General features: G+C 45.5%; 1 protein-coding gene and 1 pseudogene across 1 annotated transcript in view; both read left to right on the top strand.

Moving 5' to 3' along the window:
* The window catches only part of LOC118640328, a 33999-nt pseudogene extending 13304 nt beyond the window's left edge, over window positions 1-20695 (top strand).
* A 4610-nt stretch (window positions 20696-25305) lies between these two features.
* Window positions 25306-27925, top strand: part of FLI1 (Fli-1 proto-oncogene, ETS transcription factor) — a 119829-nt gene continuing 117209 nt past the window's right edge. The window contains exons 1-2 of the mRNA XM_036276667.1: window positions 25306-25548; window positions 26732-26812. Of these exons, the coding sequence (XP_036132560.1) occupies window positions 26774-26812 (39 nt within the window). The 5' untranslated portion in view covers window positions 25306-25548; window positions 26732-26773. The remainder of the gene's footprint in view (window positions 25549-26731; window positions 26813-27925) is intronic.

The following is a 27925-nucleotide window of genomic DNA, read 5'->3' as shown; positions in this document are numbered from 1 at the left end:
GAATTTCCTGAAAGGCACTGGCCTGTGTCATGATCGCAATGGTGTCTGGGGGCAGTTTGTTCTGTCAAATCCCTGCAATAGAATGAGAAGAGAAAGGGAAAGTAAGTGCAAACAAAGCAGGTTGGAAAGTGTTGCTCATCTCTGTCCACCTAGCGCGGAGATGGATGTGTCGGGGCTGGGGCCCTGCCAACGAATAAACCTAAGAAGGCACACTCATGGTTCCAGAGACCCAAACACACAGTCTAGGCAGAGCCTGTCACTCAGGTGACACACTAGCCATTCCTTTCAAGTCAAGTCTGCAGAGAACGCAGTGAAAGGAAATTGGAAAATTATCCAATTAATGCAAACAAGGATCATTTTCAATGAAAAATACAATTTAACATATAAATATGTATATGACTGCTTTGACCCATTTGATGATTCCCAACTCATCTACCTTGGGATTTTGTGTTCTAACTATATCTTTCAGTCCCTCTAGCACAAACCCTTAACGCTTGTCACACTGTACAAAGGAACTGCAACCTGCCACAGACCTTCACTCCTTGCTTTGGATGGGCAGGAGAGACACAGTCATTGAATTAACAATAAGGTTTTTGAGAAAGAACACACACAAAATATGCCATAAGGGCAGCACTTTGGACTCTGCAGGAACCTCTGCGAGAACAGATCATCAGGATCATCACGCTTCCCAAACATACTCCAAACAAAGGGGTTTTTCCACCTCAGTACAATTTCCCAACAGCTTTAGAGAGAAATCAGCTTCACCTTCACTTTCTGTTCCAGTGCTGGGACACTGCCATTCAGTTGTTATTTACCTGTGCTTCTCCCACCTAGATTCAATTTTACAAAGGGTCAGCTGATTTCCAAGAAGACTCTTAAAGAGATAAAAAGATACCAATATAACTAGATACTCAAAAGGTTTGTAGGCAATATTGAAGCATTAGCTTTACCTGGCATTTATTTTCTTCTAATAATTTGCTTTATTTTCTGATATAATGCACTATATTAGATTGGAATTAATTGAATGGGTTGGATGATTAAACTGGAATAGATTGGATTAAATTAGAATGGAGTGAAAAGGAATGGAAGGGAAAGGAAAGGATTGAATTAGATTGGACTGGAATAGATTGGATTGGGTTGCATTGCATTGGGTTGGGTTGCATTGGGTGGGCATGGATTGGGTTGGGTTGCATTGCATTGGGTTGGGTTGCACGGGATGGGCATGGATTGGATTGAGTTGCATTGCGTTGCATTGAGTTGGGTTGCACAGGATGGGCATGGATTGGATTGAGTTGCATTGCATTGCATTGGGTTGGGTTGCACAGGATGGGCATGGATTGGATTGAGTTGCATTGCATTGCATTGAGTTGGGTTGCACGGGATGGGCATGGATTGGATTGACACTGTTTCCTTCCATGTGTTGCCTCCTCCACTAGAGTGTAAACTCTTTAAAGGCAAGGAAGGGCCTTGAGTTCTTACCTATCACAGTACGTGACAGTAGTAGTTGCTGGATATCTGCAGAATAATAAGTAAAAGAGTTATTTGGGAACAAGCTCACAGGATCTAAGGTATACCTATCATTTATATTTGGACTTGTCTTTCTTTGGGGTGGATGATGTTGCTCTTTATTATCTTTAACAAGGCTGAACATTGTAATTCAGAAAAACTATAAATTTAAGTGCCTTGTGTGAATTTTTTGTGTTTTTGTTTTGAGGATTTTACTTTCTTTTTTAAGTGTGCATAATTAAATGAATACCAAATACCTCAATTTTCTTTCTTTCTTTTTTTTTTTAATGAATTTTTATTTATTTTTTTGTTACAGACATTTTACCTTTTTACCCCATTGGCACCCCCCACCCCACCCCCCCTCCACCCTGTCCCCGGCTTAGTTGTCCATGTTCATTCGTCATGCATACATGCATATAAGTTCTATGGTTTATCTCTTCCCACCCCCCCACCCCCTCTTCTGAGGGATGTCAGTCTGTGCCCTACTTCCATGTGTCTGGGTCTACTGTATTCCTCAGACTGTTATGTTCATTATATTCCGTATATAAGTGAGATCATGTGGCAAATACCTCAATTTTCTATTTGTAAAGAAGTAAATAGAAAATAATAAATTGCCTCCCCAAATGATGCCATGCCCAACCCCCAAAGAAGTTACATCTTAAATGTAAAAAGAAAGCTTACAGTGGAGAACAGGAGGCAATAAAGCAGAGAGAGCAACCAAGCAGTGGACCCGAACAGGGTGAGAGACAACCCTGGCAAGAACAAAGGACGTGTATGTTCTAGCATTTTCCACAACGTTAGAAGTAAAATACAGCCGCAAGTTCCTCCGAAAATTGAGATGTCCTTTTTAAAAATGATCTCTCTGGTTATCATTGGGGCAGCCTGTGTCTCAGGGGTCATTAACCTTCTGCCCTCCATCCCTAACCCTGGGGCTTGGGGAGGATCTCTCCAAGAGACTAGCTTCCAGAGGGGGTCAGTATTTCCTCTTAAGAGCCCCCAGAGCAAATGACTGAACAGATTAGGACGGATTAGACAGATAACAACTCAGACCCTTTTACAAGCACATTTTTCACTTGACACTCAAATTCCCTTCTGTGCCCCACAGTCTCACACAACCCAGCGACTGGATAGTATTACTGAAATATCCTTGCGCCAGCCGAGTGCGTGGAACTGTGCAAAGCCAGATGTTCTTGTAACCCTGTTTTACTGAGTTATTTATATCCATATAATATTTGACATTTCCTGTGTTGTTAAAGAGTTGGGGGCCCTTGACGTATTTTTAAGAGAAGAGTGCCGACTTTTCATTTTTTTCTTTGATGCCCAGCACCAGAAATAAGTAATATAGAGAAGGGTTGTATTAAACAGATGCTGAGATATCTAAAGTCTACCTTATTTTAATGCCTTTCATCTTAAATGATCTTCATGAACAGAAAGATGCTAGACTGAACATATGAATTAAGCCTACCATTCAATAAAAGCCCAAGCCCATGGGCCTAAAACAAGTCAGCCAATAGACAAAGAAAAAATTTTCAATAAATATTGAAAGTATAATCCACATTTCTAGGACTAAAACTTTATTGATACATGAACTAAATCTTATCTTTGAACTTGGTAGATATGAAAAGGGCTAGTTAAAATTTTTCAAGCTGAGTAAAGTATTATCTGGCAGATTTCTCTGGCTAAATGAAATAATGGAATCTTTATAGAGTTGAAAGTATTTGGTTGATCCTGAGGGGTAAAAATATTTAAACTGTATATGAAATTTGATATCATAGAAGGCAATCATTCTAGGGTTTTTTTGTTTATTATAAGGATCTATTTACAAACTTTTTTTTTTCATTTTAAGATTCCCACATTTTAGAAACATTTCCTTTTTAAAAAAAAATACGACTGAAGAGGGTTTACAGTCAATTCTTGTAATCTCCGGCTGCTCAACCCTGAAAGCAAGGACCATGGGGCTGGGGGGGTGGGGACAGGAGAAATGAGACGTGAATTATTTGGGGTCTCTTTGGTCTTCAAAGTTGTTTTATAAATTTTCTCAAAACTCCCTATATTAGTGTGTGTGGGTTTTTTGTTTTTGTTTTTTCCCAAGATTGGCTCTCTTTTAAAAGCAGCATACATATACACATGTCGTTGTGCAGAAAATCTTCCAAAATATGTTCTGTCTTCCACTGTGTCTTATTCCTGTTCACCCCATTCTGTACCCCTCCCCACCCACTCTCTGAATCCGGGCCCTTCCTGACAGATCAAATCCTTCTCACCAGTTTAAGAAAACAAGACGCCACGGCCTGCTGGTGCCCATCTGAGCACAAGTAAGCCCCCTACTCCAATGCAGCAGGCAAATCCCTTGCAAATCCTCTAAGCTGTGATAAGTCACTGTCTTCAAGAAATGGACAGATCTGGGAGCAGATAGGTCAGGATGGCCCTCAGTCTGCAGGCTTCCTCCTTGTCTCACCAATTCCCCAGCCCTTTGTCACCAAGTACTGCGGCTCACTCTGAATCCTGCCAGGCTGCTGCACCCCATCAAGTGGGAAGGGGCGCAGCGCCTGAAAGACCAGCATGGTCTGCACCAGGGTTTCATTTTGGATCTGCATCTCCCAGCTTCGTCTGGACCCTAGTTAGGTCTCTAGTCTCTGGCGCTCAGGTCAAGATCTTTTTCCACCTCCTGAATCCTTGATATTTTCCCCCTACTCACGTTCAGCCCACCACTCTTGTCCTTGAACGTCTCTTGGATATTTTGTTGCCCTCAACATATGTTGTCCATCTTTGCTTCTTTCCTATTTGCCTCAGAACCTTCTCCCCACTGCCACTGAGAAGCTCGAACTCTAGAAAATCTCCATGAAGAGACCCCTTCACTGGCTTGGCCAACAGTCAAAAGCTGTTGGCCACAGAGCTTGGGAAGAGGTGGGAAGAAGTCTGTCCTCCACTCGCACATCCAGTGTATTCCCGCGGCAGCATTCCCTTCCCTGAAGGGTGAATTCGAGCACCAAATGCAGTCCTCTGTTGCATCAGGCTGCCGTTGAAGGAACACAGACTCAAGTCCTGAAGGTATTCCTCCAGAAAAATCTAGCCCTTTCTTCAAAGTGAGGAGTATGATTCCTAAATGTGAGAAACGTATGTTTAACTCTGAAGAATGATATCCGCCCAGACCATGGAGGGAAAAAAGGACATTAATTCCTGAAGTTAGGCGCCATCTCTACAGCGCATCACATAGTCTAGCATATGAGAACTGAAATAAGCAAAGTTAAGTGGAGCATATACTATGGTGTGTGTCATGTCATAAGCATTCTGTAAATTATTGCTAACCAATTATGGTTATTGTGTCAGGGGTAGGTGAAGCCTCATTTGTAAACAGAGAAATGGAGGCATGAAGAGGAAAACGTTGCCCATGGCCAGGTCCAAGCCTTCCACAGCTGCTGCGAACGTCTACTCTCGAAGCAAAGACTCTTCGAGTGGCCAGAGCAACCACTGCTCAACTCTCAGTTCCCATCCTCTGAGTAGAACATCAGAAATGCTTAAAAAACAAACATCCAGTCACCAGATGTCCTTAACATCTGGCCAAAGCCATAAAACTATCCTCTACCACCACTACCTCCTTCTGAACTCCAAAGTGTAAGGGGAACACTCATGAAATCTCTGATGTAGTGAAATAAGATCTTGCCATATCCATCCTTGTGACTTTTTCTTTCTTTGCTGCACAACCTGACTCTCTCTTAGTTATCCAGAGGCATCCACATGGCTGTAAGGAAAATGTTGACTTCTATTGCAAAAGGGTTTTTTTAAAAAAGTCTAACTTAAGCTCCCAGGAATCAAAAGGAAGGCCCTAAGTGTACTGCGTTTGCCAGAGCAAAGGTGAGAGAGGATTAGGAGGAGAGAAAATGATCATGCCGTCTATTCTAGAGACCTGGTGATGGTAACCTGGGTTGGCAGCAAAGAGACAAAGGTGCTGAGATCATACCTTGGAATTTGTCAGAGGCCAAGACAACAGAAGCAAAGCTGAGGAGACGAAGAGGAGAGAGGGGAGTCCGCATAGGAACGGTCAAGATCACCAGCAGCTAACCGCATGAGGCCCCCATAGAAGCAGGACATCGGCACACCATCCGGCGCGGTTCAAGAGATGCACACCAGCTGGCCTCGATCTCTTCAGGTAGGGTCCTTCCTCATCAGGTTCTTGCAGGAGGTCAGTGGCACCTCCAGTAGAAAAACACATGGCCAGATGCCAGGGCTTTGCTGGGCCTCAGGGTGGGATCAACTTGTGAACATTCCAGGACACTCATGCAGTCCTCCCCGAACAGGACGGTTGCTTGACTCCTAACCGAGCAGGAATGGTCCAGCTCAGCGTTGTTTGTGGAGATGTCTAGGCCAGGGCCTCAACCTCGGCACTATTGCCGTGAGGCTGGATAACTCTGCTGTGGGGGCTGCCCTGTGCATTGGAGGATGTCTAGCAGCATCCCTGGGCCCACTAGATGCCAATCGCACACACCCCATCTTCTTGTTGTGACACCGAAATGTCTCCATTCATGGTCAACAGTCCCCTGGAGGGGGGGCGTCAGGGGTGCAAAACTGTCCCCATTGGAGAACTGTTGGTGTAGACAGTAAGGAATCCCCCCTTATTACACCGAGTCTCTACCTATCTTCAGTGTTGCAGGGGTAGACCTTAGATCACTTACAGCTACAATCTGTGACCAGCAAACCACTATCGCAGACACTGTCCCAGTAAGTGCCTTTATTTTCATAGTCTTGAAATATCAGAAGCACCCACTACTGCCATTCAAACCCCGGCGCGCACAGCACACATCCACTCCACGGCGTTTGGAGCTGGGGGGTAAACCACCTCCAGCACAAGCTGCTCCTTTCCCGAGCGCAGTAAATAAGTACAGTAGTTAGTGGTGAAGGGAAGAGCTGTGTTAGCTTAAGGACTTCGGGTGCTCTCAGAGGAAGCTAGACCAGAGGTGACACTGAAAATGGGGACGGGTCTAAGACAGAATTTGGGACTGCTGGCGATTTTTGTGGACTTGGCAATTTCTTGAACACATGCTGGGCAATTAGCATCCTCAAATATTTACTACTAAGCCCCTCCCCTACTTCCAGATGTATAATAGTAAAAGGAATTCTTAATTTTCCTAATGCTTTTTACTTCATGTGCAAAATGGGACTATAACAACACGATTTATAGGACTGCAACACAGATTAAACGAGCTAAGTCATTAAAACCTGACACTTAAAATCTTGCAATCAAGTTAGCCACGCTCATTTTCATTGTAACAGAATAGCAGATGGAGGTGGCTGATGATGGCACAGTAATAACATTTACACAACACGTTTTGAAGCTCGGACTTATCAGACCCTTGTGATACAGACACAGTGACCATTGCACCCCTTGAACACAGGCAGCAGGCGGAAGGTTGGCCAGACTTGCTGCTGGACACACAAGCGTGCGTGGTAGCCTGACTCCGGGCTAGATCCTTGGATTCCTGAGCCCTTTCCCTGTGCCCACCCCACAGCATGCTGAAAGTCTACCCTGAGATCAGTTAGAATTTCAGCTGCCGTGGGGGGCTCAACCAGTAAGAAATTATATTTGCTCATCTGATTGGATGTGCAGAGGTTGGGCAGGGTCCGAGAATATGCAGTCAGGACTCTGGCTACATTTCCCCAGATTCTCTGGAGCTACCTTCCTCTGGGCACCAGCCTTGTTCTCAAAGCAACTCCCCTCGGGGTCACAGAAGGGCCGCCAGCAGAAACCGAGGCAGAAAGAGCGAAAAGGGCTATTTTCTGCTCTTCTTAGAAGTAAGAACATTCCCAGAAGTCTTTGCAATCTTTGCCTGAAACAGAATAAGGTCCCTTGGCCATTCCCGAAACCAAATGTGTTTAGGAAGGATGGATAGGCCCTGATTCATGTCGCCAAGTCACAGCCTGGAGCGGAGGCTGGTTCAGGCACCCCGAGAAACTCAGGGGAGCAGGAAAGTGGTTTGCACCGCCCCAAGATTCATCCAGGAGGGAGGGAAGAGGGGCAGGAAGCCAAGGGGCAGCTATCACCCCTTTATGGTGTTTAAGACCTAAAGCTCCTACTTTCCGAGTGGAGGTCATTTCTTTAAAAGTTTTAGATGAATCGAATAAAGCTCTCAACGAGGAAGTGAGATTTGAGGAAAGTTCTGAGAGCATTGAGGGAATCCTGCACCCCAGAAGATCTTCTAGAGACATTTCCCAACAACAGGAGCGCAACAGATCTGAATGAAGAAAAGCAAATTGTATGAAATCCGCAAAACGATGCAAATCCCATGTTCTCCCAAGACTCAGACAACGGCTTCCTGGTCTCCCCTGCTTTTAATTTGCTCCGAGTAACCAAAGTAGCTCCGTGCCCTCAGTTTGTTATTTAACACGTTGCAGAGAAGTTGGCTCATCAACTTTTTATGAACAGTGTCTCCCGCGCAACGTCATAAATCTTGAGCAGTTCTTCAAGGCTTGGGTTTGCTCTTTGTTTCCCGGTTTGAGCGGCAGCTGATCGGCAGATACTGCAGCCTAATGGCCCGGACACGTCCCCGGAGACCAGAGATGAAGAGCTGAGAAACCCCTCTCTGCCCGCCTAGGAAAAATGACTACTAGAAATGTTTTCCGCATGGCTTTGGGGCTTATGTTCGGTCTGTGATAAAAGCCCCTGGTCCCTGTGTACCAGCGCGGGGCGGAGAGAGGAAATCCAGGCGAAGCCAGAGGGGAGAAAGCATGCTCACAGGTCAAAGAAGAAAAGGGGAGAACGGGTGAGCGGGTTCGGCTGCTGCGTTACTTCTTGAATGTGCCCAGCTCCCCATCCAGAACCCACACGAAGGTGGGGAGGGAGCTCTGAACCTTCCAGGTCCCTGCTGGACAGCAGACCGCAGCCCTGCGTGCCACCCCCACCTCCCTTCACAAGATCCCAAGCCCTCACCCACTCACAGGTGAGTCCTAAGAAGTAATATCACAAAGGAAAGAACAGAACCCCAAGAAGGCTGATCCTATAGTTTAAACAAGTCAGCTGTCCGGCCAGTGTGGCTCAGTGGGTGAGCGTCGACCCATGCACCAAGAGGTCGCCGGTTCGATTCCCGGTCAGGGCACATGCCCAGGTTGTGGGTCAATCCCCAGTGGGGGGCATGCAGGAGGCGGCCAATCAATGATCTCCCATCGATGTTTCTATTTCTCTCTCCCTCTCTTTTCCTTTCTCTCTCTAAACCAATAAAGGAAAAAAAATTTAATAAAAATAGAAAATAAATAAGGTTGCTGCCATGACATTCTACACAAACTCTCCCAAATGACTTGTCCCCACCACCCTCTGGGCCCATCCACTCTCTCTAGCACCGGGTTGTAACTATTCGGCCAGCAGGTCTGTGGCCACACCTTCCCGAATGACAGTCACCATTTCCCATCTCCCAGAGCAAAGCAAAAACAAAGCTGGGTTGGGGGTGCAAAAGAACAAAAAGAAACCGCTCCTTTGTGAGACTGTTCCAGGCCCCCGCCATGTGGTCGACTTGGGGACCTGCGCCCGGGTCCCGGCCCTGAGGCCCAGGTCTGAGGTCTGGTGGCCTACCAGGGCCGCTGCCGCCCCAGCCCGCTCCACACATGTGCTCACTAAGTTATGTGCGCTCGGGCTTTCTGTTTCTGTTTATTTGTCTTGCGTTGTGTTGTTTTATTAACCAGGAACTTGAAAAGGAGGCTTGCTTTCTTGTGTTGCCATTTGGCAGGAGACTAGAGGTTACAGTAGCAAGCAGAGCCTAAACATTTTTTTTAAGTCTCGATGAAAGTTCCTTCCAGAGAGAAAAACTATATCCGATTCCCTGTCTCCCATTGAACCTCAGAAGGACTTCCCACACCTTACCTTCAAATAACAGAACCCTAGCCAACGAAAATGGAAAAACATAAATTTTTGCACGTAAAATGAAAAATCAGAGGGTGCAGACAGGCCTGTGTCAACAGGGTATTTTTAGCTATCAGTGAATTTTTAGAAGCAAGTTTTAAGGCATGGTTCCCTGCACAGGGACCTAGGACGTGTTTTTTAGGACCTCTGCTACCCAGGGCTATCTTCACCTCATTGTCAACAGTGCATAGTATCCCCACGTGAAAGGCTAGGGAAACAATGGCCCCATTGGGGAAAATGACCTGCACAGTTCCCAGTGATTGAAGAGCAGAGATGAGTGTCTAGACAGGATGACCCGTGATAGCAATACCTCGTAGGGAGACTCTACCCTCCACCATTCCTGATCTTCAGTTCTCAGTCTTCACTCTGGCTCCCTCCCTAGAAGTCAGTGTTGCCCTTTACTGTGCTTTACTTTTGTCTTTCTCCATCACAGATTGAGTTCCTCATCTCTGATTTCCAAGAAAACAAAAAATCAAGTGTAGAAGGAGCTCTCTTGCAAGGTTCTCAGAATCTCTGTCCCCAGATCCTGACAGGATGGTTTTAGCACAGAGGGTGACAGTGAGTGACGAGTTCTGGCTGGGGTTCAGTTGTCTCCATCCCTGCCCCTCGTGCCAGGAGAGGAGATGAATTCAGCCGCTCAATTTTCCCTCTATTTCCCTCAACAGTCACGGGTGGCTAAGTCTCAACGATCAAGCTGTGGCCATTAGAGGCAGGAAATGGAATCGGAGAAAAGAGACTTAAACTTACCCACCATGGAGAGCCCCGCGTGCTGCAAGCTCTTGCAGGTCCCAAAGCTCCCAGCTGGGTTTGCACCTGGACAGTTCTCCAGGGCTCAGATGGCCCACTACATTTCCCAAACCCCCGTGACCTGTGTCTGGATCCCTGCTGGCTGCTGCTGCCTAGTCACTTTGGAAGGGGTGTCCTGAGCTTCCTGAAAAACTAACTCCGCGGAATGCAGGGATGCACAAGACTCCGCTGGTGTGGTCCCAGCCTTTCCTGCTGGGGTGAAAACTTGGCATGCACACTGCTCCCCTTTTGTGCTGTGTTCACCGACTCTGACATGTTATGGATCTAAAAGCACAAGGACAGAGTCTTGCAGAGTTGGTGATAGAGCCTGCTTTTCTGACACCTGACATTCAGAGGTTCTTTTCTGTTGCTAGTGCTGCCTTTGATCCAATGTTGCACCTACATGGAAGTGGAGAATGATACCCATTCACCTAAATGATGAAGATCTGGGGCTCAGTAGGCGCGGCTTTTTCCTACAATCGTGCAAGAGTAATGAGAGAGTGAAGGATTTGACAAGATTGTTTATAAATTGAACTAGATGAATTCCTAGAGCGAAACACAGCTCGCTTTTCAACCCATCACAAGTGTATGTGTGTCTGCCTGAAACTGAAGAGAGTTTTCTTACATTGCTACCCAGCTCTGTTTAAAAATCAGTCAGCAGTCAGTCACTTATACATTCGGTTTTTCTGATAAATGGCACTTTCTGAATACGTCCCTTATATTTCGGCTGATTTCAATGGAAATCATTTAGCAATTTGTTAAAATTGGAAGTGTTTCTGGGCATGTTGCTACATTTCAGAACAGGTATACTTTGGCAACTACAGCTGCTGAATTCTTTAGAGTTTGATGTAGCCAAATTTCATCAATTTTAATAAAAAAATATTTGTAACATTTAAGATAAAAAGTTCTTTATTGATATAGCTAATATTTACTGAGAATTAAGTTCCAGGCACTGTGCTAAGTAGTTTAATACATAAAATAACTTCATCTTTATTAACACCCTGTGAGATATTAGAACCCATTTCTGTTGTTATACTTACTTTAATGAGGGGGAAACTGAGGCTTAGAAAGGTTAAGTACTTGGTCAAGGTCATGGAGCCAGAATGTGGCACAGCTGTTACACAAGTCCAGGTCTATTAGACCCAAAGCTGGAATCTTAACCACACACAATATTGCTTTGCTGCATTGTTAGGGATGGTAGTTTAATAGTAATTACTAAATCATACTTGATAGCACTATTAGGCAATCAAATTTTTGACCCCTTAATATATTCTTTTTTAAAAAATATGTTTTTATTAATTTTTTTAGAGAGAGAGCAAGGTGGAGAGAGAGAGAAACATCCATGAGGGAGACACATCCATCAGCTGCTTCCTGCACGCCCCCTACTGGAGATCGAGCCCACCACCCAAAGCTGTGCCCTGACCTGGAATAAAGGGTGACTTCTTGGTGCCTGGGGTGGTGCTCAACCAACTGAGCCACACTGGCCAGGCAGCCCTTAATATATTCTTAAATTTCTATTTATCTTTCTTTCTCAAGGAGTTGTCCAGTGGCGGGGAGGTCTTTTTAAAATTACAAATACATTCAAAATATAGGCACAAAGAAGTTTCTGTGTATGTACAGCACTACATGATTGTCTCACTTTGGAAATTAATACCCATAATTCCTCAACAATCTAGGATACATTTATGTCTATATTTTGTATCTCAGTACTGAAGCATTTGTGCGATATTAAATATTGGGATCTGAGACTCAGCCACTAGTGGCAAACGTAAGCAGCAATAGCACAATGAACAGCAGTGTTGTAAATATAAGTTCTTGAAAAGATGCCCTCAAATTTGTATGTTTCTCAATGTCGCTGATATGTCAGCTCCCTTCTTTTTATCTGTAGATTCAACACAATCCCAATCACAACACAGCAGGCTTTTCGAGACGCAAGATGATTCTAAAGCTTACATGGGATGCAACAGAGCTGGAAAAGCCAGAAACAACCCTGAGAATGAGCAAAGTCACAGGGCTCAACGATCCTTCACACTGTGATTTCAAGACTCACTATAAAAAAAAAAAAAAAAAATTAGCACTGGCCTGTTTGGCTCAGTGGTTGGAGCATCAGCCTGTGGACCAGAGAGTCCTGGGTTTGGTTCCCACTAGGGGCACGTACCAAAGAAAAAAAAAAGACTCACTATAAAGCTACTATCAAGATATTGTGGTAGTAATCAGAGAAAGACAAATATCGCATCATCTCACTTATTTGTGGAATATAATGAACAAAATAAGCTGATGAACAAAATAGACCCAGAGATGTGGAAGGAGGGAACAGACTGACACACCTCAGAGGGAGGGAGAGGAGAGCGGGAAGAGATAAACCAAAGAACTTATATGCATACATGGCCACAGATAACAATACTGTGAAGGGGGGGCTGGGAGTGTGGATGAGGGTGTCAATAGAGGAAAAAGGAGAAACATCTGTAACAATATTAATTAATTAATTTAAAAAAATTTTAAAGATAATATTGTATTAGTGAAGGATTAGACAAAGAGATCAGTGGAACAGGATATAGAACTCACAAATAGACACAAATAGAGTTAACTGATTTTTGACTCAAGTACAAAGTCATGTTAGTGAAGAAAAGATAGTTTTTTCAATAAATGGTGCTGAAACATTTATCTGTCAATATGTGAAATAAATTTAAGCAATTCAGTAATGAACAGCTATATATACCTCACACCTTATACAAAATACAATTTAAAATAGATCATAGTCTTAATTGTAAAAATTAGAACTATAAAACTTCTAGAGGAAAACATAGGAGTATATCTGAGTGACTTTCGGTATGGCAAAGAGTTTTCATATATGACATTAAGAGCAAGATTCATGAAAGAAAAAATAGCCCTGGCCAGTTTGGCTCAGAGGTTAGATCATCAGCCTGTGGTCTAGAGAGACTCGGGTTCGGTTCCTGCTAAGGGCATGTACCTCGGTTGCAGTTTGTTCCCGGCTCTGGTTGGGTTGGGTCATGCGGGTGGCAACCACTTGATGTGTCCCTTTCACATCGATGCTTCTCTCTCTCTCTCTCTCTCTCTCTCTCTCCCCCCCCACTCTATCTGAACAAAAAATGGAAAAATGTCCTCGAGTAAGGATTAAAAAAAAAAAAAAAAGATAAAATATAAACTGGACTTAAATATAAACTGGACTTGATAAAAACTTCAGTGTTGCTCCAAAAAAGACATTGTTAAGAAAATCAAAAGACATGCCAGAAAATGGAAGAAAATATCTGCAAAAGTAAATCTGATGAAGGATGTTTCCAGCGCATGAGAAGAACTCTCAAATCTCAACAATAAGAATGAAACAAGAAGACAGAAGATCTGAAAAAACACTTCACCAAAGAAGATATATGGATGCAAACACACATGTGGAGGATGTTTGGCATCATTAGTCATTAGGAAAATGCAAATTAAAACCAAGTGCTGGTAAGGATTCAGAGCAATTGGAGCTCTCAACCCTGCTGGTGCAATTCAAACAGGCACAGACACTTTGGAAAATAGTTTGGCAGCTTCTTATAAAGTTACACATTCACTTGCCACAAAGCTCAGAAATCCCACTCCTAGGTATTTACCCAAGCAAACTGAAAACTTACCAAAAACCTGTATGCAAATATTGATAGCTTTATTCATATCCACCAAAAACTGGAGACCGCCTAGATATCACTCCGCATGTGACTAGATAAATAAAATGTGGTTCATTCATACAATGAGTACTACTCAACAATGAAATACTATTCAGCAATGAAAAGGAACAAGCTATTGACAATAACGTAAATGAATCTTAAATGCATTTTGCTAAACTACACCCAAAGGCAACATATTGTATGAGTCCATTTATAAGACATTGTGAAACAGGCAAAATTCTGGGGATGGAAAGTAAATCCTAGTGGTTGTCAGGGTCTGGGAGCAGAAGGAAGGGCAACACAAGAGAATTTGGGGGGGTGATGATGGAATGTTGTGTAGTACTAGAGTGATGCTAAACATTTGTCAAAGACCTAGACCTGGCCACCACAAAGAATGAATTGTACTATACACAAATTTTAATACTCAACCCCTTCAACTGGGAAACCCAAGATGGACTCAAACCATGACAACTTAGTCTAACTGCGTTAGAAATGAATGGCATAACCACACAAGAGGACGAGAAGAAAGGCGACCTAAGAAGCTTTGGGAAACAGTGTGTTGACCAGATAGTTAGGCTAAAACCGAAAAGAACCATGCATGAGCACTGGTGGACCTGTTTCCCCAGAGGGTATGAATTAGCAATTCTGAACCAGCATCATAGGCATACCACAGCTGAACAAATAAATAAATACACTGTAGATAATAAACGCCAGATTTCTCACTGTTGGTACAAATAGGCAAAGAGGAAACACTACCGTGAACCCTAAGGTACTGGGCTGCATTCAGAGGTATGAGCATTAACTCATTTTTAAAAATATATACAGATTGGTATGGACTGTATAATTCGTATGTTGAAGCCTTAACTTGAAATGTGACTGTATTTGAAGATAGGGCCCTTAAGGAGGTAACAGGTTAAATGAGCTCATAAGGGTGGGGTCCTAATCGGATATGACATGCTCTATGAGAAAAGAAATCGCGGGGATGTACACACACAGAATAAAGGCAGTGTGAGGACACAGCAAGAAGATAGCCATCTCCAAGCCAAAGAGAGAGGCCACAAAAGAAACCGACCCAGTCACTACCTTAATCTGGGACTTCCAGCCTCCAGAAATGTGGGAAGTTAATTTCTGATATTTAAGCCAACCGGTTCATGGTATTTTGTTACGGCAGCCCTAGTAGACCAAAGCACAGATGGAGAGATACAGAAAGAATTATAGATATATGTATAAATGTAGGCTATTGCACATACATAGAAGTCCTTGTTCTGTCTGCTGAGACGGCCCAGAAACAGTAACACCTATAGCAAGGAGAAATTCTTCGTTCCCAAATTTTGGTTTCTAAATACCATTCTCCAACATAAAGAACCAGGGATCCTTGGAGAAGCAGCTGATTCCAGGGCTGGGGCAGGGAAGACAAGACAATCCTGGAGCATCATGTGTTGCCAAAAATTAAGGAGATGCTAAAGGAAAAAAAGGAGAAAAGGATGGGGTATGTCAAAAGGATTCAGGAGTCAACCTGCAAGGCTCTCAATGGCATAAGTGAAAAATTGGAGCGACAAAATAAATTGAAGTAGTGGATTATAACCTAAAGAATAAAATAAATACCATGAGCCCATACTGATGAGAGAGAGAGAGGAAGGAAGGGAGGAAAAGGGGGAGGACAAGAGGGAGGGAAACAGGGAAAGAAGGAACAACTTTTTCTTGCAAAATAATTTCAATTTAGATGTAGAAGGAAAGAGTGATATCATTGCTAAAACACCACAGTAATTATTGGTCAAGGTGATATCCACCAACGAGTGCTATAATTAGTGAACAAAAGAGTAAGGAGAAGCAAGATATTTGCATAGCCTCACAGTATTTTCTCTCAAAATACTTGTTAATTGCAAAGTGTCTCCCTCTCCCCAAATTCTTGTTAACTGCAAAGGGAAAAAGTAGTAATTTTACAGTGTAGTACCTTGGCCAACACCACTTTGACCAAGAGTGCAAGGTCAACATCACCCATCGTAACAAGACATATCAATGCCATGGACCCTCTGGAGTGATATGTTGTAAAAGGCACATTACCCCTGTGGTATTTTTTTCCCAAAACACAAAACCTCAACCTAATCATGAGGAAACTTCAGACAAACTGAAACTGGGAGATATTCTACGTAGTATTTCACCAACACTCATCAAAAATGTCAAGGATGTGCTTGGCCAGTGTGGCGCAATGGATTGAGCATCGTCCCATGAACTGAGAGGTCAGGGTTCGATTCCTGGTCAGGGCACATGCCCAGATTGTGGGCTCGATCCCCAGGAAGGGGTGTGCAGGAGGCAGCCGATTGATGTATCTCTCTCACATCGGTGTGTCTATCTCTTTCTCCTTTTCTCTCTCTAAAAAAATCAATTAAAAAAAGTATTTGAAAAAAATACATAAAATAACATATTTTTAAAAAACTGAAACAGAAGGAAAGACTGAGGCACTGTTACAGGTGCAGTCGACTAGGGAGATCTGACAATTAAATGCAATGTGCGGTCCTGCGCTGGACCCTGGGACCAAACAAGGACATCGCAGGAGAACCGATGAACTCTGAATAGTCCGTAGTTTAGTTACTAGACTTGCATTAATGCTAAGTTTTGATAATCGTGGTTATAAAATATGGTAACATTACGGAAGCTGGGTGAAGGGTGTGCAGGAACTAGCTCTACTGTCTTTGCAACTCTTCCTCCTGTGGGATGGAAGGGAGGGAAAGAGAAAGCAGTATTGAATGTTTTAAATAATGGAAAGACAGAGGGGAGTTTTGACATCGGTGAAATGGCCTTATTAAGTGAACAACCCTACCACCACCGAAGGGAGATGGAAAGTTAGCCTATTTCATGGTATGTGTTGATAGAAACTCAACAAGGAAATATGAGATTAGAAGTTAAAAGACCTGGGTCCCAGCCAGGCCCTGTGGCTCACCTGGCAAAGCTTGACAAATTACTTATATAATTACTTAGGTAATTTCTAAATACATTACTTAGATAATGTATAAACGATAATTCCCAGAGACTCAGGTTTCTCACACGTGACTCCGACTCACCAAGTGAAAGATGGTGATAGAAATAATCATGTCATTTAATGGAATAACATACTTAAAAGTTACCATGAAAAAAGAAGTTGTTTCTGTTCCAGATTCTGTTTCTTCATCTGGAAACTGAGCATGAATTTCTCTAGGGTTGTTTCCAATCACATATGACTCTAAGTGCTACAGAAAATATATCATATAAATATTATAATATTATAATAATAGAACAAGATCAGGTTTGGTACATCCATTCATATGTCAAGTCTTTTATTAGCATGGGTGACCTTTTCAATAGCACGTGTATTAAAATTGGAATAAAATTCACCCTAAAGATAAATGTAGGAGATGGGGAGAGGCAATTCTCTTTACAAAAGCATTATCTGCTCACAAACTTTTAAAAATGCTAAACCATGGAGCTTGTAATGTGTCCCAGTACATTAAAATGTGACCTAATTCTAATATCAATTGAATGGTAGTTTGCCAGAAGCATTTCAATTAATGCCAGCTGAGTGTTTATGCAATGCGTCCATGAGTATGCGCTCATTGAAAGAAGTAATTACGGATTATTTTTATCTTAGGGCAAGAAAGCCATAGGGAAAGTGCGACGGGCACCTAGCAACACCCTTCGTGCTAACTCACCGCCTGCTGACCTTGCCCTGCACCCGCTGCCTCCGCTGTGTGAAGCTGAACGAGGGGACCCAAGCAGGGCTCCCTCGGTTCCTGCCCCCAGCGAGGCAGGCAGGAAATGCCAGCCTCCTCACAGGAAAGTCTGCTGCGGTGAGATTTCCCGATTTACTTTATAAATGCAAGAAGGCCAGATACAGGAGGAGATAAGCACTCAAGATTGCAATGGCTTATCCTCTCCCAGGGTTCGGGGCCCCACAGCCTCGCCGGTTTCTCTTTGAGACACGCAGGCCAAATTCAGTTGGTTCTAAATCGAAAGGACTCGCCACCCGAAAGACGTGATCACCCAACCCTTGTCAGTCCTCGCCAGGAAACCACTCCCCGAGTGGTATCTTCTGCCTTGGGAATGCCCTAACCAATTAAGGGAATGCCACACTCTCCACCTTGGCATCACCTGGGGGCGCTATAAAAAAGATCTTGGTTCCCCAAGAGAGCAGCTGAAGTCACGGAAACACTTGACTTCATGGTACTCAGCTGACCCGGGAAATTCTCCATGGCAACCCTCCTCCCTTGGTTCTGATTTCACACTGCTGGTGCCACTTAGGTAGAAATTTTAGTAGAATGTAAAGAATGGGACCCTCAAAAAGACAAGACAGCTAGCAAAGGTGGCCAGAGTTAATAAAGGACATGCAGGACTAGCTCCATTTAAAATCAGGCCCGCTCTGGTTGGCTCTCGGGGCAGAACCTGGGGATGCAGCGGCGGGATGGAGGGGGCATTGCCCACTTGAAGGAGAATGCTGTATCTTCGAGACCCCTCCATCCCACCCCTTTTCTTCTGCTCAGTTTTTGTAGAACAGAACCACACTCATCACCCAAAGGAGCAGCGTGCAGTCTGCATGGAGAGGGGACGGTCCTACCCTTCCCGCCTCCACCTTGTCAATCATTCTGAAGCAATGAGAAGTTCAGAGTCAAACACTCCACTCATCTGTGTGTCACTCACAGGTCTAAAATTTTAAGAAGAGAAAATAGGATTTGAAAGAAATCTTTTTCCCTTTCCCTGAGCCCAAAATCTGGGAGACCCCTTACGTCACAAAGTCTCGCTTGAAAACATGCCCCAAGAACATAAAAACATGCCCTCTGCTTTTGATCTCTTATCTAGGGAAACCAGGTTCCCTCCGAGGAACTCACAAGGCAGTGAGTCCCCAGTGTTTATTGTGTTAAGTGGGGGACATTGTTTTGTGTTCAGCTGTGAAGTGCATTGAACTAACACTGAGTGACCATGCTCTTTCTGAGACCTCAATGTTCCCTGTTTGTCAAAGTTGAAGGTTACAAAATCATAATAATGATACAACGGACTGGTATTTGACCAGGCAAGTATTTATATAGTTTCTTTTCCCTCAACTTGGAAGCACTTGGCCAAAGTATCTCATTTCTCCAAAGACTACCCTCAGATACTTGTATTAGGAATGTCACTTATACCTCCACTCGCTCAACTGTCTCCCACACCTTATCCTCCTCCTATCACTTCCATTAAAAAATATACCCAAAGATTTCATGTCGGATGTGACTGGCATTGGCCCAACCTGACTTTTGTCTGGGATTTTTCTTTATTTTAAATTGGGGTCATGAAGGAAGGGCAAAGAATGTAGTGTCTTTTCTTTAGACAATACTCCATCCATTAACCTCAGGAACCAGAGTAAGCATACTTTAATTTCTGTGGCATTTTTCTCAATAGTGTCTGAAAGGGTTTTTTGTTTGTTTGTTTGTTTTGTTTTTAATCATCTTCCACTTCAAAGTTACAATGGATGGACCACTTGTCCCAATCTATGCAATTATGCTTGACTACTTGAAAAGCATTGATTCATGCCCTCACCAGTTTGGCTCAGCAGTTAGAGCACTGGCCCTTGGACTGAAGGGTCAAGGGTTTGATTCCTGGTCAAGGACACGTGCCTGGGTTATAGGTTCGATAGCCAGCCCCTAATGTGAGAAAGGCAACCGATCAACGTGTCTCTCTCACATTGATGTTTCTTTTTCTCTCCCTCCCTTTCACTCTCTCTAAAAAATAAAAAAAAAAATCAATGGAAAAATACCCTCAGGTTAGGATTAACAAAAACATAATAATAATAATAAAAATTAAAATAAAGCCATTGATTCATTCACCCTCTGATTGTGATGGCAACTTCTCTACAAGAGGCCCTGCATCTGATACTTTCTCTTAATTCTGTGCTCTTTCCTCTTTGTTAGGGCTGAATAAGGCTAGATTGATAGAGCAAAGATAACACGGCCTTTGCAAACCTCTGCCTTCTCGGAGACAGCAAAGTGATATCACTCGGGTTCTTTCCATGGCCCACCCCGAACTCGGGCGAAGGAATGAATGAATGGAAAAATGAACAAATCATTCCATTCACCGCGAAAGCCTCCCTCTACCTGAAATCACACTGGAATTATTAAGGATTAATTGCACAATTTTAAACAGAAACAGAGATGAACTATCTCCCACCAACTTGGAAAAATATAAACATAGATGAGACTAGTGTTATGCTCTTCAGAATTGTGAATATTTAAGCTAGAATATGCCTCAGGCATTATCTAATAAAATAAAATAAATTAACTGACCTCCATGAAGAGGTAAAGGAGGAGAAAGACTTGCAGACTGAGGCAGAGGGGGCGGCTCGCGGGGATGGAAATGGCATGCTTAGAAGCAAATTTTAAAGGCATTTTTCTCTTCAAATCATCTTTTCCATACCACCTGACAAGCACCCTGATTCAGCAGCAGTAAAATGGGGAATATCAAACAGAACTGTCGTGAAGCATTTATTTCCGATTCAAAATAGAGCTTTGTATCGTGTTTGTCACAAATCCATGTGTTCTTCTCTTCTAGATGACTATGATTGCAAAGCAGAGTTTTCTTTGACATCTGATGGCAAGACAACAGTTTGCTACCATCCTTCTGTGGACACGCTACATGAACACACCTGTCCCTCTGCCAGATCCTATGCATAATCATGAAGAAACATAGGAGCAAATGCTGAAAACTAGATTAGGAAAAAAAGAGGAACACTTTGAGCAAGAAGCCACGATAAAACAACTTTAGCAAAATGTTCTTTACTACGAAGCACCATTGGTATCCTCATAGACAGTATCATAGATGCAGTAAGAAAATGAATCCTCCAAAAGACAGGTGATATTGAGGTTTTCAGTAATGAAAGAGAAATGTTGCTTTGAGTCTCATTTACCATTTGAGAAAATGCAATCAGGTAATTCACAAATATATCATATAGTAAAATAATAAAATGTCTTTTCATCTAAAAAAAAAAAAAACTGGCTAAAGAAGTTGGAGGAATGGATACAAAGTATATTGAAATCTTTGGTTTTAAGAGCTCCTTTTTGCCTTAACACATAGTCTCATTCATTCTCTAGTTTCCTCACGTCTTCCTCCCCAGTCCGGGGGAACTTGGCATATTTTTATTTATGGATGGGGTTAAGGGTGAATCTGTTAGCTTCAGGGAGGCCCTGTCTCTTACTCTTGTTTGGATTGCAAATCTCTTGCCCCAGTAGTTTTCAGTCTCACTCTGAATTCTCCCAATTTTGCATGTTGTACTACCCACCCTAAGAGCCTGTGTACACTGAGGATATGTATGAGTGTGTGTGTGTGTGTGTGTGTGTGTGTGTGTGTGTGTGTGTGTGTTATGTGATGGGACTCAAAGGACTAACCAGGTCACACACATGTTGGAATCTAAAGAGCCGGGTCTGATGGCTCATCTTTCTCATGGACCCTGTTCTGCTCACTACCTCTATTTCCTGGACTTATCTCTCTGAGCAGATTTCGCACTCTGCTTTCTTTGTAATTTCCAGGAGCTCAATCTAGGTTTGCAGCCTGTCAGGGCTACAGGGGCACACAGATAATGAGAGATAAGGAGTGTGACATCTTGTTGGCTGCCCTATGAAATCAGAAATTGCTTGTTGGAAGAACAGGAAGCAACTTCCTTCCTTTCCCATCATGAGCAGCAGAAAGAATGGGAAACCCAGAGAGGCTGAAACTCAGTGCAGCTTGGGACCTTCCTTGGGCTGGAGAGAACCCACACAGGGGAGCTGCTTTACACACAAGGCCACACATGGCCAAAAACATCGTGACCACAGGGCAGACAGTCACAGCAGCTTCTAGGAGCATTGAGTGAAGTGGGTCAGCTCTGTCAGTTTCCTTTTACTCGCTTGGAGAAACTAAGTCATGGTAAAATACTGCATCTCGGATATATTCTTTTGTTGGGGCTTCCATCATAAAATAAAATAATACTGAGTGATATTTAAGTGATAGATGTTTATTTCCTCACAGTTCTGGAGACCAGACATCCAAGATCAAACTGGCAGCAGGGTGGGCTTCGCCCAGGGCCTCTCTCCTTGGCTAACAGTGGCCAACTCCTCACTGTGCCCCTTCTGGTCTTCCTCTGTGCTTCCACATTTCTGTGTCCTGATCTCCTCTTCTTATAAGGAGTCACATTGCATTAGGGCCCATGCATTTTAGCTTATTTATCTCTTTAAAGACCTTATCTCTAAATACAGTCACATTCTAAAGTACTATGGTGAAATCTGTAAGATAAAAACTTTAGGAGGACACAGTTCAGTCCTATCCAGTCATCATGAGCAGAACCAAGACTGTAACCCGAAGTGTCTAACCCTAGGACATTAATGTTCCGTTGATTCACATCCTTTCCCAGGTTAAATAGCCTCACAGGATTATGGAATGCTCTGATTGGTGTGTGTCTCCCGGTGATCTCATTGGCCAGATAAGGAAGCTGAGTCCTAACTGTCTCGCTTAGAATCACAGGACCCCTGAGCAACCCAGAGTGGCACCACCCAGACATCTTCCCCTGCTTCCCTACTGGGATCCTTTCTTGGATACAATCTCCTGTTCTCCTAAACTCCACAGGAGGGTCACTGCACATCTATGGCACAAGGAAACAGCTTGGTAGAGGATGGTGAAGGAGCAATAACTATGGAGCAAGAAAGCCTTCGCCCTGTCTCCTTTTGGAAACAGTTGGATAGATAAGCTGGCTTTAATGCGTCTTCCTGCCCCTTTCCCCCCATCCTCCCCTTTTATGCTGCTCCTTATGGCAGCTGTTACCAATTTCAGCAATTTTCTTCTGGCAAATTGAAAGCTTCAGGTGACAAAGAGAGTTGGTTGTATCCCCCTAGAGAATGAGTTAGCCTAGTTCCTACTCTCACCCAACCCTGCTCCCAGACATGGTGGGCAGGGCTATCGGCCCCTGCCCAGTGGGCATCCACAACCCGTCCTTCCTCCCACACAGGCACAGACAAGGCAGGCTTCCAGGCCTATGTCCAGCTCTGAAACCCCATCTGAGAGGGACTCCACATTATTCCGCACTTCAGTCTCAGCTCATTCGTTTTCCTGGGACCACCAAGATTTTATTATTTGTGTGACCCTTGGAATGACTACCCATTCTGATGCTTGAAATTACAGGAAAAGTAGGAAATAGAACACACACACACACACACACACGTGCACACCACACACACACACATACGAAGAGTTTGGTACAGAACCCGGACACTGGACACCTCTGTCAGCTGACCACACCCAGAGTGCTTGTGGGGGAGGGTTTATCTCAGGCTCCCCGGTTAATCCCTTTAGGTAAAAATGAAGGCCACACATGAGCACTGATTTCATGTAAGCCTGAAAAGCAGAAAATGAACCAGTATCAGTAAAGTGAAATTTTCCTTAATTTGGTTTTGTTTATCTTGTATTCTCTTCTTTCCTTATTTCAAAAAAAGAGGGATGTTGCTAAATAATCAGTCCTCTTCTGTGCCTGTCAATTTCAGTGTAGACACCGGGTACCCAGCCATGAACAAAACAAACTCAACTTCTGCCTTCAGGGAGCTTACAATCTAATGAAGGGAGAGAAAACTTAGCTACGTCTACAAGAAAGGAGGTGATAACAACTGTGAAGACATAAAGAAGGAAGAGTTAAACATCTAGAAGAAGGTACTCAAGTGATCTCTTAGAAATCCCCTTCAAAAAAAAAAAAAAAAGAGGAAGAAAGAAAGTAGGGAAGCAGGAAGAAAGGAAAGAAGGAGGAGAGAGAGAAGAAGGGAGGGAGGGAGGGACGAAAGGGGGGCGGGATATGAAGGAAGGGCCAACCAGAGAACAGCTTAATCTGGATGCTAAATTATTACTTAGACAATTGTTTGATGCTCACCTCCTCTAGTATAGTTGAAGCCCTCATTTTCAAATCTCCACCTTTCCTGAAAAGAACCTGTTTGAAGTGCTGGAGGATGTAATGTGGGATACAGGGGCACCTTCTGTTTTACTGTGGTTGTTTGGAATCGTGTGTTTGTTCTTAGGAAGGAAGACTCTCTCTCTGAGAATAAAAATACGAAGGCGATGGCTCTGGTGCAGCAGCCCCTTCCCCTGGCCAAGCCGGGCTTGTTTTCCTAAGCAATCGTCAGGAATGTGCTGGGCGGGGGCAGCCTGGCCATCAGCGCCAAGCCTAGGCAGCCCCAGTCACGGTCCCAGGCTGGCCTTTCACCTCCTAGCTCTCCTGGCTGCTCTTATTAAGCAGCAAAATGTTTCAATATGTTGAGCTTTGGGGGAGGGACAGAGAGAAAAATCGGGATATTGTTGCGAAGGAAATAATGAATAACCCTGCCGCCAGTCCCCATACCCCCCACGTGGGGAGATCTGGGTGATAAGTGTGCGTTCTCCAGAAATGGAATTCTAACAATTGCCTTTTGGTCAGAAATCTCCAGAGGCAGTTGGGGAAAGGGGGGGGGGGGGCGTGCAAAGAAGAGGGAACAAGTACTAAATGAATTTTCTCAGTGCCCAGAACCAAAGTAGGCAGCAATCTAGGTACCCAGCAAAGAAAAGGAAACAGGCCAGTTCTCAGAGGCACACAAAGCCATCAGGGAGCAAACGGACACGCTCCCAGCTCTGCTCTCACCTGTCACCTCCGATTCCCTCTCTCCACCTCCAAGTTCATCTGTTGTTCTGGGCAGGGGCCTGGTGAGCCAGCAGGTCCCAGTTACGGGAAGCTCTGGAGAGGCTGCGAGGGGTGTGAAAACAACCAAGGCCAGGTCTGCCTCGGGATCCGGCAACTGAAAGGGGGCAGGTGAGCGTGGCCGCGGACACCTGGACACAGAAGAAATAGGCAATCTTCCCGATTCAGGAAAATACAAATATGAGGACCCAGAGGTGACTCCGAAGCAAGAGTGTTCTGAAATGTGTGTGCTTTTTCATGAAAACCCCCTAATAGGTTGTTGCTCTGACGTTTGCAATCCGCGTCTGACTTCTAGATGCTGCCTAGAAAATGGGTCAGAGGAGGTGAACTCCCGGGGAGGACCAAATAAAGGAAAGGGATGACGTCTAAGTAGAAAAACAAAAACAAAAAAAACAAAACAAAACAAAAAAACACTTAAAGGCCTGAGAAATCAAAGACTTCACTCACCTTGTTTAGGTCTGAGGAGTAATCATTTGCATAGCCATCAGTTGAAACTAAATTATCAGCTTCAAGAAGGCCTGGGTCTCCAGGGTCCCCTGGGCTCAACAGAGCAGTCTCTACATTTATGATGTGTGTGTGTGGTTTCCAGTGTTCCTTGACATTTCCTAGTAACACAGGGAGGTTTCTGGAAAAGCAGCTGGGGGCAGATGGGTGGCTGTCTATAAAACAATTCATCAGACAGCAGTTGAAATATTGATAAGAAAACGGAAATCAAATTAAAAGACGGGAAAAGAGAGAGGAAGAGGGAGTGGGACAGAGGGAGCTGGAGTGAGGCGGTGGAGAGGCAAGTTGCAGGTCGCACGAGCTTGAGTGTTCCTCCAGCCCCCCCAGGGCGTGCAGAGGCCGCGGCCGCTGCTCTGGATGCTCCGGAGAGAAAGTGGAACTTTGACTCCAGGCAGCCAGCAGGTCTGATTCCGCACTACCAACCGTCGGGGCTCGGTACGGAGAATTCGCACCAAGAACTTGCACATCCTGGCCTTGCCGGAGTCCCGCTCCTGCTTGCTTAGCAGGACAGGGTGTCTAAGGTGAGTGTTCGTTTGTGTGGGATGTCTGGGGGGGGGGGGGTGCTGCGGCTCCGGGCGCCCCTCTCTGCCCTGCTGCCTGCTCCAGTTGCACTCAGGAAACGCGACGCTTTCTGGGGCTCTTTCGGTCTCTCCGGGGCTTTCTTCTTCTCTCCCTTTACCCCCCTCCCTCTCTTTTCTTGCAAATTTCTCTCTAAGAAAATGGGGGAGACTTCGGAGCAAGGGCGCCAGGGGAAGAGGTAGTGGATGGTAGTGAATCTAGGAGCCCCGGAGAAACGTACCTGGTCCCTGAACTCGTGTGTGTGTTGTGGCTTCAGGAGCCAAGAAGCTGGAATTTGTTAGTGGGGAGAAAAGTGCTTTATCAGAAACACATTGGCTGCCGGTGGAGCTGCGCGCTGCCACGTTGAAGACGGTTTAAGAGAAGGAAGGAAGAGGGCCAGTCGCCAGACTGGGCAAGGCAGGGAGAGACGCCCGCAGAGACACCTGGCATTCTGGGGTAGTTGTGCGCCCTCCGGCCCTGAAGTTCAGACCGCGAACACTATCTCCCTGCCAGCAAAGATGAGGCCGCGTCACTCATTGTCTTTGCTTCTGCCTGCAAACCTGTTTTCTTTTGGAAGCGGGGACTCTGGGAAAGGGGTCTCGGTCGAGCTCCGAAACCTTCAGCCAGTCCTCCTAAGCAGTCCCTTGGCGGGGAGGAGGGAGGCGTCCGAGGGGTGGCGGGGGAGTCCGGAGGAGGCCTGTGCTCCAAGGGCCCCGGCGCTATCTGCTCTGTAAATATCCGTCCCCTGGGGCCTCGGCCTGCGTCTGTGGGTCAACCTACCTCCATCCTGGCCGCATTCTCTTCTCCCGCCAGGACGGACTCCGATGTCCCCAGATGTGAAACCACCCAGGCCTCGAGGGAGATAGGTGTCTCAGATTTGGGGCAGAGGAGGGTTGCAGGAAAGTAGGGAACAGACCCAGAAGTGTGAGCTGGTTCTCAGTCTTCACCATCCCTTAGCCTGAAGCCCGGGACGGGCGCGGGGAGGGCTCCTGGTACCTGACCACTCAGAGCCCCCCTGGCTGATCCAGGAGGCTTGGAGGCCCCCAGCTCTAAGGTCCTCTCCCTTTGCATTCCCCCTTCGTCACCCCCACCCCCACCGTCTCACCCGTGCTCCACTTGCGAGTGACCCAGGTTTCTCCTCCCCAGGTTGTTTCTGGGGCCTTCCCGACCCGTCCTCACCAACACAGGATGTTTCAGACAGTCCCCGACACGTCGTCTTACGTCAAGGTAAGACCAGACTGCGTCTTTAAACAGGTAATAACTCCCAGCGCCTGAGTACCCCCGGCTTGTGGTCCCTTCCCCCTACCCTTTCCCCGGGAAAAGGTGGTGGCGGGGAGAATCAGTCCCCACTGTCAGCTGGTGGCTCTGAGATCGGGACGCTCGGACCAGACGGGGGTGGCGCAGACCCTCGGGAATCCTTGGTTGAGGAGAAACACTCTTGACCGCCTCTGACTTAGGTGAGCCGGGTGAAGGCTCTTCGGGGAAGCCGAGATGGCGGCGCCCGGACCCGCAGTCCGGCGTGGGGACCCACAGGGTGTGCGCTCCCGCCTGGAGCACGGCAGTGTCTCCGCGTTCGGGGTCTGCGTGAGGGCGTGAGTGTGCGCGGGTGTGCAAGCGCGACGCGCCTCTCTTCCCGGCTCGACACCCCCAACCTCGCCCGAAAGCCCACCTTCCTCGGCCCCACCCCACCCCACCCCCTCAAAGGCGCAGATTGCTATTTGACAGCAAATCGAAGGATTTTTTTTCTTTTCCACAACAGTTCCCAAGAATGTAAACAAAACGAGGCCAGGACATCTGGGTCACACGTTTAATGAAACTCGGCCAGTGAGGCGGGGCCGAAGGTGCGGACCCGGCGGCGCTGCCCCGCGTGGGGATGCGGCGAGGTCCTCGCGCTGCCCAGGGGAGCCTCCCGGAGCGCGGGACCCGTGGGGAGGAGGGAGGGCCGGCCAAGTTCTGAAAAGCGCTGCTACTTCCATTTGGTCCCGGCCCCGCCCTCTTTCTCGAACCCCGCCCCGGAGTGGCCCCCACCCCCCAGTGACACGGGTCTGGGAATGCCTAGGTGGTGTGCTCTCAATGTGAGCATGTGGCCACAGCGTTGGGGCGCCGACTCTCGGTTTCATCCTGGGAGTGCCAAATATGCGTCCATTCCTCCTCCCATTCCTCTAAAGGGAAATTCGTTGACACACGGTAGCCTGCAACGAGGCGCACTCCCCTTTCTCCCCCCTCCCCATTCCCCCACCTTCGGTCTGTGGAAGTCTGTAGTCACTGTGGGGAAGCCGAGTTCTGGAGGCTTGGCTGGGAAGGAGTGTTTAATCAGCGATGAATGAATGAAAAAATAAG

Source organism: Molossus molossus, unplaced genomic scaffold, assembly GCF_014108415.1.
Source record: "Molossus molossus isolate mMolMol1 unplaced genomic scaffold, mMolMol1.p scaffold_m16_p_22, whole genome shotgun sequence".
Taxonomy (NCBI): domain Eukaryota; kingdom Metazoa; phylum Chordata; class Mammalia; order Chiroptera; family Molossidae; genus Molossus; species Molossus molossus.
This window is presented reverse-complemented; position numbering and strand designations above follow the sequence as displayed.